The following is a 12,796-nucleotide window of genomic DNA, read 5'->3' as shown; positions in this document are numbered from 1 at the left end:
GAAATTAACAACAGATGCACTAGAGGGGCAACAATGAGATGACCCCCAAAACAGGAATGAAGGGTTTAACAGGTGGAGGCCACTGACATTTTTCCCCTCCTCATCTTTTCTGACTGTTTCTTCACTAGTTTCACATTTGGCTACAGTCAGTGTCACTACTGGTAGCATGAGGCCATACCTGGACCCTACAGAGGTGGCACAGGTAGTCCAACTTCTCCAGGATGGCACATCAATACGTGTCATTGCCAGAAGGTTTGCTGTGTCTCCCTGCACAGTCTCAAGGGCATGGAGGAGATTCTAGGAGACAAGCAGTTACTCTAGGAGAGCTGGAGAGGGCCATAGAAGGTCCATAACCCATCAGCAGGACCAGTATCTGCTCCTTTGGGCAAGGAGGAACAGGATGAGCACTGCCAGAGCCCTACAAAATGACCTCCAGCAGGCCACTGGTGTGAATGTCTCTGACCAAACAACCAGAAAGACTTCATGAGGGTGACCCAAGGGCCCCATGTCCTCTAATGGGCCCTGAGCTCACTGCCCAGCAGCATGCAGCTCGATTGGCATTCGCCATAGAATACCAGAATTGGCAGATGCACCACTGGTGCCCTGTGCTTTACAGATGAGAGCAGGTTCACCCTGAGCACGTGACAGAAGTGAAAGGGTCTGGAGAAGCCATGGAGAACATTATGCTGCCTGTAACATCATTCAGCATGAGCAGTTTGGTGGTGGGTTAATGATTGTCTGGGGAGGCATATCCATGGAGGGTCACACAGACCGCTACAGGCTTGACAAAGGCACCTTGGCTGCCATTAGGTATCAGGATGAAATCCTTGGACCCATTGTCAGACCCTATGCTGGTACAGTGGCTCCTGGTGCACGACAATTCCTGGCCTCATGTGGTGAGAGTATGCAGGCAGTTCCTGGAGGATGAAGGAATTGATACCATTGACTGGCCACCACACTTTCCTGACCTAAATCCAATAGAACACCTCTGGGACCTTATGTTTTGGTCCATCCAATGCCACCAGGTTGCACCTCAGACTGTCCAGGAGCTCAGTGATGCCCTGGTCCAGATCTGGGAGGAGATCCCCCACAACACCATCTGTCATCTCATTAGAAGCATGCACCGATGTTGTCAGGCATGTATACAAGAACACAGGGGCCATACAAAGTGCTGCGTACAATTTGGAGTTGCTGCAATTAAATTTTGGCAAAATGGACTAGCCTGCCACATCATTTTTTCACTCTGATTTTTGGGGCGTCTTTGAATTCAGGGCTCTGTAGGTTGATCATTTTCATTTCCATCAAACGATGTGGCATCCTTTCGTTCCTAACACATTACCCAGTCTATATCAGTATAGATATCCAGGAGGATTTCTTTTTCCCATTGAGATCTGATGTGTTTTCAAAGTGTTCCTTTAATTTTTTTGAGCAGTTTATATCACAGAGTGGTGATGGGGAAGGAGGGCCTCGGAAATGTGACAGCTTAATGAATCCACAAATTGTTTTTCTAAATACAGGTTGGTAGTCATGTGAAGTGTCGGTCCGCACTGATAGGCGCTGCCGGTCGAGTAAAGCAAATATCTAAAGAAGTGGTCAAATGTATTTAAAAATAATTAATAAGAATTATAATAATTCTTTGCATTTATATAGCACTTTTCTCACTACTCAAAGCGCTCAGCAATTGCAGGTTAAGGGCCTTGCTCAAGGGCCCAACAGAGCAGAGTCCCTTTTAGCATTTACGGGATTCGAACCAGCGACCTTCCTAGCCTCAGAGCCACCGCTCTGCCTAAAAAAAAAGGTACATGCCATGCAGGGTGAAGACATTTGAGAAATGTGGAGAGACAGTCTAGTGTTGTGAATTCCATACTCTACTGCCGTGCTTCTTAACTCTGGTTCTGACCCATTTTGAGTCATGTGATTTAGAACTTGAGCTGTGATTTAAAATAGAACTGAATGAGAAAGGGTCTCAAACAGTTTGAGGAAAGACTTGCGATGGGTCGCCGCTCCTCCAAGCGGGAAAAACCTAGGATGATGATCGGCAGCACTTTCACAAAGGGCATGGGTGCCCCTCTTTGGCGATCGGTGTCCTGTGTTGGAATGTCAATGTCATGGACTGGGAGTCTCATAGTCCCTGACGCACTAGAGGGGGATAGTACAACAAACCTCAGCTACTAATAGGGGCAAATGCCAAATCTTTATAAAATAAAAAGATTTATTTCACAAAAAGCTCTGCAAATTACATGAAGAACACGAGTTGCCAGCAAGGGCAATCCAAGGTGAACAAAGTCCCAAAACAAAAATCCGAGGCAAAGTCAAAACTCGGAGCAAATCTGGAAATTGACAAAAAACACAGAAAAAGGCACAAGGACTCATCAACTCCGGAGCGCATTCACAATGAACTGCCAGGAACTATAGAAGACCCTCTGGATTCCTGGCAGTTACTGGGGGACCACCTTTTGAGGAGACCACCCACAAAACGCACTGAACAGAACAAAGGCAACTGATATTCATGGTGTCACGTACATGTGCATTGGGAATAGTTTAATGGCTCTGGTAATGGTAATTCTCTACCACTCTAGAATAACGATATCTCTTTCCTCTCCCTCTGAGGACAGGAAGATTGACGGTTTTTCAACCACTAATGTCACTTCTAGTGTCCCTTCCTCCTGAAAATAGTCTTAACTGGAAGAACCGCCATCTTTGGTAGTCATAACAAGACTCCTGTCTGAAAAGGCACAACTTAACGCTTTACCCACATTTTATTTCTCACCCTTTTTGAGCCTTCAGTGATATGAGGTTTGCCCTCGGGTGCCTCAAAACCTCTCCCTGTCTTGGCTTTGTTATTGCAATTGACAAATCCAAAAATAAAGAATGATTTACATCATCAACATAAATAGAATAATCTAAAATGAACAAAAGAGACACAAAATATGAATCTGAACCCCTGGCAGAGACATGACAGCCAAACGATCGCACAGTGACATGAAAGTCTAAACCGTAGTTCTTCTTGGATGATTACACGTTTCTCTCGTGATACAAGAGTTCAAGTTTCAAGGTCTCACATTTACGGGGATTTAATTTAATACTATTTTTTGAGTTACTAGACATTGTTACAATTGAAAAAAATCAATAAAAATGTATTACGTGAATAATAAACCCAGAAACACATTATGTGTGTCAAGACAGGAAGAACGGTACTAATGTTACAGACAGATCTGTGTTATTTAGTCAGAGGGGTTCCAGTTGTTCATCAACCACACACACAATCCCCCTTGTATAAATCCTCCAAAGATGATCAGTAAATAAAATGTTCTTACCTTTGTCTCCATCCTGTTCATTAGAAATCTTCTTTAGATCGATGTAGTGAGTGCCTATTGCAACATCGTTAACACTCCCTTCGTCCAAAACTTGTATTTTCACTCTTCTGCAGAGAGGTGGGAACATCTCCTTGAAAACAATCTGCTCATTCCACACTGGATCTGCCGAACTTTTCTGAACACATGTTCGACCCTGACAAGACAGAGTGACAAGAGTGTCATAATGGAATTAGACAGACCTTTGCAAAGTCAACAAAGCCCCTCTTGGTAAGAGACAGCAACTATACTCATGCCAATCCTCTACTATAATCTGTACTTTTTATGATTCACCTTACTTTAAAATATTCTGTGGAAATGAATTTTCCACAGACTATTAGAGATGGTTCTGGCAATTTGTAACTACACAGAATTGAGTCCTGGTGTTAACAACTCTCCCTGATTAAAAATGATGTTTGCTACATTGAGATGCCATCTTGTTTTGCTGCTGCCCAAGGGACACTGCATTATAAATCTGAGGGTCTCCCACAGTTCCTGGTGGTTCATAGTGAAGGCACTCTGTTGGAGTTGGTGAGTTCTTGTATCTTTTGATGTGCTTTGTACTTTTGTGAATTTCCGACTCTGCTTTTGGATTCTGTTTTTGGGTCTGGGTGTGCTTTGGATTGCTTTGTTGTTTAGGTGACTCTTTTATTGTGTTCTGTGATAAGAGAGACAGACACCGAATGTCCCAAATCACACACTATTTATTTACAAAATGTCCTGCACACAACACAGTGCCCTAATCTGCCCAAACTTTGTCCCTTCTTTCCCTACTATTCTTCTGCCGCCTTTACTCCTCCACACACAAGCTTCGTCTCCCTCCTCCTGACTCCTGAGTGGAGAAAGGCGGCCACCCAGATGTGTTCCAGGTGCTCCTTGACGATCTTCTGGCGGCACTTCCCGGAATGGATGAAGTGCCGCATGAGCACCCGGAAACACTCCAGGTGTCCCTGGAATTCCTTCCATCGGCATTTCTGGGTGTGGCGGAAGTGCTGATGTCCAGGGCTCCACAATCCTGCAGGGGCCCCCCCGTGATGACCACGAGACCCAATAAGGCTGAGCTTCTATGCTCTGTTCCCATGGAACCCATACAGACCAGGACGGCTGCCCTCTTGTGGCCCAGGGGAGGTATAGTCTCTCTCCGGGTCCTTCCAGGCGTCCCGGCTGGGCCTGGGCCCCAGCTGTCCACCGCAGTTCCTTGGAGCATCTTTCGTGCAACAGAGCTTGCTTGTTTGCTCTTCTGTCTAGCTGAGGTTTGATGGTACATCCCCAGCTAGTAAGTATTTTTAGAACTGTTTTCGGAACTTCTATGATTTGAGACTCTCAGTTAATAACAATAGATTCTGGAATATAGATTTGAAGTTGGTTTTTGATTTGAACGTGTTACAATTTAGGTTTTTAATGCCTTGTCATTATTGTTTATACAACACACTGAGAAGTATCATGTGAACAATTTGGTCGTGTTTCTCACATCTCAGGAAGTCGATGCTATAAATATGGCAGATTCCCTTTGAGTCGGTTCTTGAGACAGGATAGGAAGTTGGACACTTCTGTTGCTACTCTCCCCCACTCGCAGTGATCTGCCACTTGGGTCTCCAAAGCTTCTCAGTAACGACAAAATCTGCTAAATTAATGTGTCTCATAGTAGATGGTGGTGTTGTAAAATGTGTTCTGGCAGAATTTTCAAATTTACTTTATAAGCCAACACATTGTACATCATGGCGTCCAAGATTATGGATTCTACTAAGAAATTCTTAGGGTTAAATAATATTATTAATTCTTCATTTGTTTTCTATAGGTAGTGTAAGTGCCAAGGAAGATGGATGGGCATCCTGGCTGGGATGGAAGTTGATATCTTGCCCAGCTGGTAGGCCATACCAGAAGGACTGTGTCAGTGGGGACTCAACCCAGCCTGGATGGTTTGCAACCTTTGTTCCAGATGGGATAATGGAATTAGAGATCAGGTGAGGTTCAACCCCCCCCCATATGACAGATGGCAGCGTCCCTCCTGAGGCATCCCAGTTTGGACACCCTGCAGGACTGCATGAGATTTGGAGTACTGAAGTGCCACCCTGTCAGGGTCCTTGGGTGCTGCACCATCCTGGCTTCCACAAGACCCAGAAGTGCTTCCAACAGGCAGTGCCATGATATCAGAAGCACTTCCATATCCAGCTTAATAATGAGTCTGCCACTGTACCTCAACGAGTCAGATTTGGGGGGCAGCGGCAAAACTCACCAGAAGAAGAGGAAGGAGAGAACTTTCTATAATTGTGCTTCTTGGGGCTGTGTGCACTTGGAAGATGAGGCTGACAAATAAAAAATGAACCCGGAAAAGTGCTGGGTAAAAGTTGTGTCTGAGGGCTAGTGGCTCAGTGGCACCCCTTTGTGGTCAAAGTGAATACTTTTGCAATTCTGTATAAATCTTAGAGATAGTTAGCTTCATTTTCAAGCTAGATTTTGTGACTCCTTTTTTGACTTTGAATTTTATTTTTGGGTTTGTGAATTTGGTTTTCTCTCTCTGTATCTTGTTCCCAGCTACTCGTCTTTGCCTCGTTTTCATCTCTTGGTCTTGTAACACAACATTTTTTGTAAAAAATGCCAAATCAACTTGACCAGGCAAAGCATGAGAAAGCGTTTACTTTGTTTTGTTTTCTTTATTTTTGTTTATTTATCACGTGTTGTCTGTTGCACAACTAAAAGTACTTTCTTCCTTGTCTCATCTTTCTGTATTTAATTTTGATTAAGCAAATTGCCCAAATTTCGTATTATATTTTTGAATTTTATTTCTTCTGGCTGCCATCTTGTGTGACTTGAGTGCAGCACAGTTTCTTCCAGTTGTCAGGGTAACCATTCTCGTTGTTGAGGGGAGTGGCTTACAAGTTTGTAACCTGCTGGTATTAGCCGTCCATTTTGTTGTGTCTTTATTCGAGCTGTGGATGCTATGCCTATTGGGAATGCTTCTTTCTTTCTCCATTGATCTCTTGGTTTCACAACTTTTGTTTTGTTATTCTGACCTCGATTTTTGTGTTGCTCTTCGGCTTTGCTGTTTCAACATTTTTCGATCGGATTTTGACCATTTAGTGTTCCGCATCCCTCTTCTGGTTTTCCTTTTAAATATATTGTTGGTTTTCCATCATAATAACTGGAAGACTGCAACCATTTTTATTCTGACCTGGCGTCATTCCTAGGTGGCAAAATTCTAAACATTCTGAAAAAAAACCCATAAAAGGCAGAAGTAAATACCATTTGACCAGAAAATGTTACGACCACAAATGGGTCTATGAGGTCCTTGTTGTCGCCCATGAACGCCTTTGTCACATTTGCCATTATGCTGGAATTCATTCGAGGAAGACCCTCGGCTTTGTAAATCTTCACATAAAATCGAGCCCATGGCCTGTCTGTAGGAAACCCTCTGGGCACCAGCAGATTCCTGCGATGATTAAACATTATGGTATTTAGGGCTCAAAGGACACCGATTTGGCTCACAGCGAGTCCTTCACCACGTTCAGCACTTACTTTTCAATCTGCTCTCCTGCATCACTCGTCTTCTGTGTGATGTGAACCGACTCACCCTTGCCGCTAACGGTGATGTCACACTTGAGGTAACCTTTGACACCCGTCCTGATGTCCGTTGGGTCAGTAAGCACCGCCCATTTATTGCAGAATTGGTGGCCTGTTAAAAAAAATAATTTTACAAATCATGCCTAGGATAAAGCTTCTAGAATTTGCATATGTTCGTTTAGCTCTTATACTTTACCTGGCTCATTGTATACTGTTGCCAAATCCAGTTTAAACGATCCAATTAAAAAGCTCCGCATAATCTTGGAATGCATAACCTGATCAAAATATAAGAAGCAACACAAATGATACTCTTGATTTAGTGTGAATGTGTTCGGTGGACACTAGGGGGCGATCTTGAGACGTCCCCAAACGTATAAAAAAGAGGGGATAAAATATACAAAGAGAGAAGAAAAATAAGAAGGGAAACAAAGTGCCACTTATCACTACTTTGATTAAACATGTTGGCAATCACCACTATGGGTTTTTGGAGACAGTGAATATGAATTTTGCATACTGTATATTATCATAAGTTGTTTTCAGTTATTACAAATTATTTTGTGCCGTTTTTGATTCCATTTTGTTTTTCCCAGGGCGCTGTTTGTCATCTACAGTGTTAGTGTGAATTTATGTTTTATTGTTGTTTTTGCTTATTGTGAGTCAGGATTTTTAGGTCATGTTTCAGCCGGGGGTTCAAAAATCTCATTAATGCTTATTTTGTTCATTTTTTGACATTAACATTGCTGATTATGTAGTTTCTAAGTGTCAAAGTATCTTCTGTTATGTTCCTTGTGTTTTGTCAGTGGTTCCCCCAAGAGGCAGGCCATGTGCCCATCACAGTGAGGGACTGCCCTCAGTACGGCTTAGTCCCTTGCGGTTCATTGAATGCGCTCATGGTGGTGGCGAGCCCCCATTTGTCTGTTCTATTTTTTAGATTTTTTTATTATTCTGATTTTTCTAAATTTTTGTGACCCTTTTTTTTCCTGTTTTGTGGCTTCACCCCTGAGATTCCTAAATGGGACTGTGATTGCAATTTGGTTTGTCTATTTTGAAGGCATTGCCTTCTGTGGGTTTTTTTTCTGCTCTTTGGAGCTTCTTGTTAAACAGAGTCCTTTTTGAATAATAAACCTTTCAATTAATAAAGCTTGTTCATTGCACTTTGTTTGACTAGTCGGAGTTTGATGGTAATTCCTCCTCTTGTTGGCATTTTGAATATTTTGGGGTTATTTTCTTTTGGGACTCTCCAGTTCATAACATTTTCATGTCTTGTAATTCATGTTACAGTGATACCTCGGTATACGTCCTTAATCTGTTCCAGATCCTTTGACGTATACCAAACAAATTTTCCCCATAAGAAATAAAGGGAAAATGATTAATCCGTTCCCATAAAAAAAAATTCTATTGTTATTGGCATATTATACATTGAGGGGATTGTATAAAATAATTTAAACACTGCTTAATACTAAAATACATAAATACAAAAGCAGTTAGATGAAATAAATGAAAATTTAACCTCATTTTACTTTTTAATAACGTCTTTGTTTTTCACAATCGTAGATACCGTCATTCTCTGCATACGGTATGCAGCAGCCAAGTCCCAGATACGCATGCCACCGTCATACTTTTTAACAATCAATTCAATTTACGTGGAAAAACACAAAATCACGTGAAAATTCACAGAGTTATAGCGCGGGTTGTTCACTAAATGCTAACAACTGCCGTACTGACGCTCGTGGGCAGTCGTGGCTTTGTCTCGAGGGAGGTAAACAAGGGTAGCGCGTGGTGTTCTAGCACGTGAGTCGTATTCCAAAGGTTGTATACCAAGCAAAATTTTTCGCATCGAAACAGGACGTATACCAAGTTGGACTTATTCCAAAGCGGACAAATACTGAGGTACCACTGTATTTGTAATTCTGTAATCATGTTCTGCCTCTTTAAATATGCTTATATTTGATGTTCTTTGTGGGCAGAGCCCCCAGGAGGTGGGGTCTCCCCGACATCATCACTCCTGAGCCCTCCTCCCGACTCTTTAGGTCTACTGAGCAGGCTCAGGAGTTGGAGATCATTCATTTACTGTGGAGTTCTGCAAGTAGCATTGTAATTTGCTTTGGGGTCTGTTTGCTCTAGATTGCCTTCTAGGCCATTTTATGAACTTTTGAGCTTTTGTTTGTGATTTTTGAGGTTTGATTTTCTTGTTGGTTGGAAGGGTAGGCTGTGTATGCAGGAGAGGCAACAACCATATCCTACTCTGTTGGGCCCTGGAGCAAGGCCCTTAACCTGAAAAGTGCTCTAGAGGTGCTGTACCTTGGTTGGCCCAGTGCTATGACCTCCAAAAGTCACATAAAAAGACAATTTCCCCTTTGGAGATAAATAAAGGATATCAAAAAAAAAAAAGAATGTTCATCTTGAAATACAATCCATAGAATGTAACGACAAGGAATAAGGGACACGCATATTTTGATCTTCACAAATAGAAGAGAAGCTTGCAGGTCTGAGGTCTTGTATTTTACATACCTTAACTGAATGGCAAAAGAATTAAAGGACAGGGAATCCTGTGAAACTCGCTACTGATGTCAACCCCTCGCAAAATGCCGAACTGTCAGGCAACACGATATTGGCTGTCAGAAAAAGGGACAATTGTGCTGGGAGATCGGCACTCAGCCAGTCAATGCGACATGTGCTGCGATTTTTGTTTGTGTAATATGACATGGTGCAGCGATGAGATCAGCGACTGCGATTGACAAATCTGACATGACCCATGACAAGAAGTCATGTAATGTGACATCCACTTTAGGAAGTCTTTTATTTTGATCATCAAACCCAAAAAATCAATGGTCAAAATCGATGTTTCACAAAAGAGGGACAGACAGGATTAGTGAGGTAGGTTCATGTAAATGGGTGAGATTTGCACACGTGGTGGGAAAGTCTGGGGTGGCCCCACCATCATTTTCATATCAAAAACATTAATGAGTTAATAATCAAAATTACGATAAAGTGTTATCAAGTCTTAAACGGTGAACATTAATTTTGAAAAATTAAATGTGAGGCCTGAATCCATGTGTAGATAATGCTGCAAGTCAGAACTCTTATCAGTGGAATGTGCTAAGCAGAGCCTCATTGTTCCCTTTTTTCAATACTCCGACTGTGTCGTATGAAAACACACTTACCGATAACTTGATAATCTTATCAAAGAGCAGTTCCTGGGTACCGATGAAGTCAAAAACAAAGTACTGCAAAATAAAACAAATGATTATTAGCTTCACTTTAGAATTGGGGCTCCTTAGGTACTTCCAGAAATGAGAACGTGGAGATGGATGTGTGGAGTTACAAGAAATAAAAAATGAGACAATCAGAGGATCAACAACTGTGTCTGAGATATCTAAGAAAAAGGGCAGGTTGAAGTGCTATGGACATGTGATGAGGAGATGGGGAAGAGAAAGCAAGAACGTCCAAAGCAGAGATGGATGATGTGAACGCTGGCCCGGACACAGACAGGCAGACACGTGTAAATCACCCCACACGTGTTTATTATACATAATTATATACAACTGAGTGCTCACAAAGCCCAAAAATCCCCAAAGTCCTTGCCACATAGTCCAATGCCTTATCTTCTTCAGGCCACCTCCTTGCCTCCTCCACAGACCTTGTCCTCTTCCACCCGACTCTAGCCCCTGTATGAAGGGAGGCGGATGTGCTCCAGGTGTGTCCCAGCAATCTTCCACCAACACGCTCCAGTGTGGCGGAAGTGCCGGCTGCATCCCCGGAAGCACTCCAGGTGTCCCTTCTCCTCTGAACACAGCACTTCCAGTTGGAAGTGCTGCGGTCCAGGGCTCCAAAGGCATAGGGGCGCCCCCTGGTGGTGACCATGGGCCCCTACAGGATTGAGCTTCAAAGCTCTGTACCCGTGGCCCCCAAAGGTACCAGGGCGGTCACCCCCACATGGTCTCGGGAAGGCATAAGCCCTCCTCCGGTCCTCTTGGGCGCCCCCCCCAGATGTCTCCAACAATGGATAAAATAGAAGCAGATTTGAAGAGAACACATCGACCCCACATGGAAGTGGGAAAGTATAATGAAGAAGAAGAAGAAGAAGATATTGGCCATCTTTTAGCTGCTGCTTTGTAACAGGAGCTATAAGACTATGTTTAGTTTTTCACTAATTGTCCAAAAGTTTGAAGACTCGTGACTATCACACCTACATGAGGCTGTAGGACACCCCATTCCAAAACCATGAGCATTAAAATGCAGTGCCTCCCCCCTCAATAACAGCCTACTCTCTTCTTCCTACAAAATTTTGGGGTTTGTCTGCAGGAATTTCTACCCATGTCAGGGACTTAGGACTCACAATTGGGACTAAGGTTGATCGGGAAGATCTGACTCACAATTGGTGTTCCAATTATTCAGGGCTTTGTGCAGGTCCTTTGAGTTCCATTATGTCTTTATAGACGTGGAGCACAGTCAGGCTGGAGCAGATAAAAGGGCCTTCCACAAACTGAAAGCACACCATTGTCTAAAATGTCCTTTGCATGTATTTTATCTCAGGGAGTGCAGTGTTTAGCACAGCTGCCTCACAGCACAATAATTACTGCAGCGTAGCTGGCAGAGGCTTCCCTAGGCCCCCAGGGACACTTCGTAGACTGTAGCACCTTTATAACCCTCTCAAAACTAGTTCAATTTCTCCTTTACCCATTGACTTTAATACATTTCATGGAGTTCAGTGACATTCCCACAAATTTCGGCAATTTCGCTGAACTTGAGGCAAAGTGAATAGAGCGGGGACCGCTCATCACTACTGAACACTAACCAAACCCCAAGTCAAAAAGAAAGGGTTAATTTTGCAAAGCCAGAAACAGATTAAATAGCACCTTTGTGTTTATCCTTGATCTTAGATGAGCTGGTTTATAAAGCATCACCTACGTTACGTTACAGAACACCGGCTCAGCAGCCAGTCAGCAAAATGGCGTCGACCCCGAGAAACAAAATCAGCAAGCCAATGATGTAAATAAGAATTGACACCATTTAAAACTCAATATATATACAAAATAATACAAAATTCAAAACCCCTAAAAACTTTACTCTGAACTGGGAGGAAAAAAAAAAGTATCCTTGGCAACATCTGAGAATCCTAATTGACAAAAGGGTAGACGAAGGGTTCGGGGATAAAAAGAAAGCACAAAACAAAATGTAGACAAACTGAACATAAGGGAGTGCGAGAAAAAAATGTGAAAAACACAAGAATGTCATGAAATATGAAAAAAACAGAAATCGTAACACGCAGCAGTTGAACGGTAAATAGGGGCCTAGAGCCGCCTCACCTCGTTGTAGAATGGCGAGTTTGTGCCCTCCTTAACCGTTGTTTGCTTCTTTTCATCTCCAACTTCAATTATCACTCCGGGGTCGATGTTTTCACCCACCAGCTGCCGGGCTTCGATGATGTTTATAGCAATCTATACGGTAAGTAAAAGATGCATAGGCATTTGGGGAGTTTGAATTCATATTTTTGTTTGTCTTTACATGATGTATTAGAGTTTAAAAATATAATAAAATCATACACACCCAAGTCTTGACTTTTTGACAATTTCACAGATACAAATGTGCACATTGTAGGCATCAAGTTGAACAGATTGGAATCCCAAACAGGAGGGATGGTGGTTTCTTACCAAAATGGGCAGCCATAAAGGAAGAATATGGATGTAAAAGTGTCCTGCCCAGGGTAGTTGCGGATACCTTTTCCTGAATGTGACTATGTAACAGAAGGACAGGGAAGGACTGTCTCTTTGGTTCATGAAGTTCCTTAGTACATCAGATGGCAGCATCACTCAAGGTGAGCTCCTGTTAGTACACCCGCAGGGCACCTTGGGATTTGTAGTCCTGACTGGATACGAGGT

General features: G+C 42.8%; 1 protein-coding gene across 3 annotated transcripts in view; it reads right to left on the bottom strand.

Annotated features, from left to right (window-relative positions):
• Positions 1-12,796, bottom strand: part of fer1l6 (fer-1 like family member 6) — a 103,985-nt gene that overhangs the window by 75,760 nt on the left and 15,429 nt on the right. For all 3 annotated transcript variants that reach the window (XM_039738573.1, XM_039738575.1, XM_039738574.1), the window contains exons 5-10: positions 12,224-12,355; positions 10,079-10,141; positions 7,111-7,189; positions 6,870-7,026; positions 6,597-6,783; positions 3,318-3,510 (exon numbers count right to left, since the gene is read on the bottom strand). In XM_039738573.1, the coding sequence (XP_039594507.1) occupies positions 3,318-3,510; positions 6,597-6,783; positions 6,870-7,026; positions 7,111-7,189; positions 10,079-10,141; positions 12,224-12,355 (811 nt within the window). The remainder of the gene's footprint in view (positions 1-3,317; positions 3,511-6,596; positions 6,784-6,869; positions 7,027-7,110; positions 7,190-10,078; positions 10,142-12,223; positions 12,356-12,796) is intronic.

This window comes from Polypterus senegalus, chromosome 16, assembly GCF_016835505.1.
Source record: "Polypterus senegalus isolate Bchr_013 chromosome 16, ASM1683550v1, whole genome shotgun sequence".
NCBI classification, from domain to species: Eukaryota; Metazoa; Chordata; class Cladistia; order Polypteriformes; family Polypteridae; genus Polypterus; species Polypterus senegalus.
Note: the sequence above shows the minus strand (reverse complement) of the source record. Positions and strands in the feature narration are given on the sequence as shown.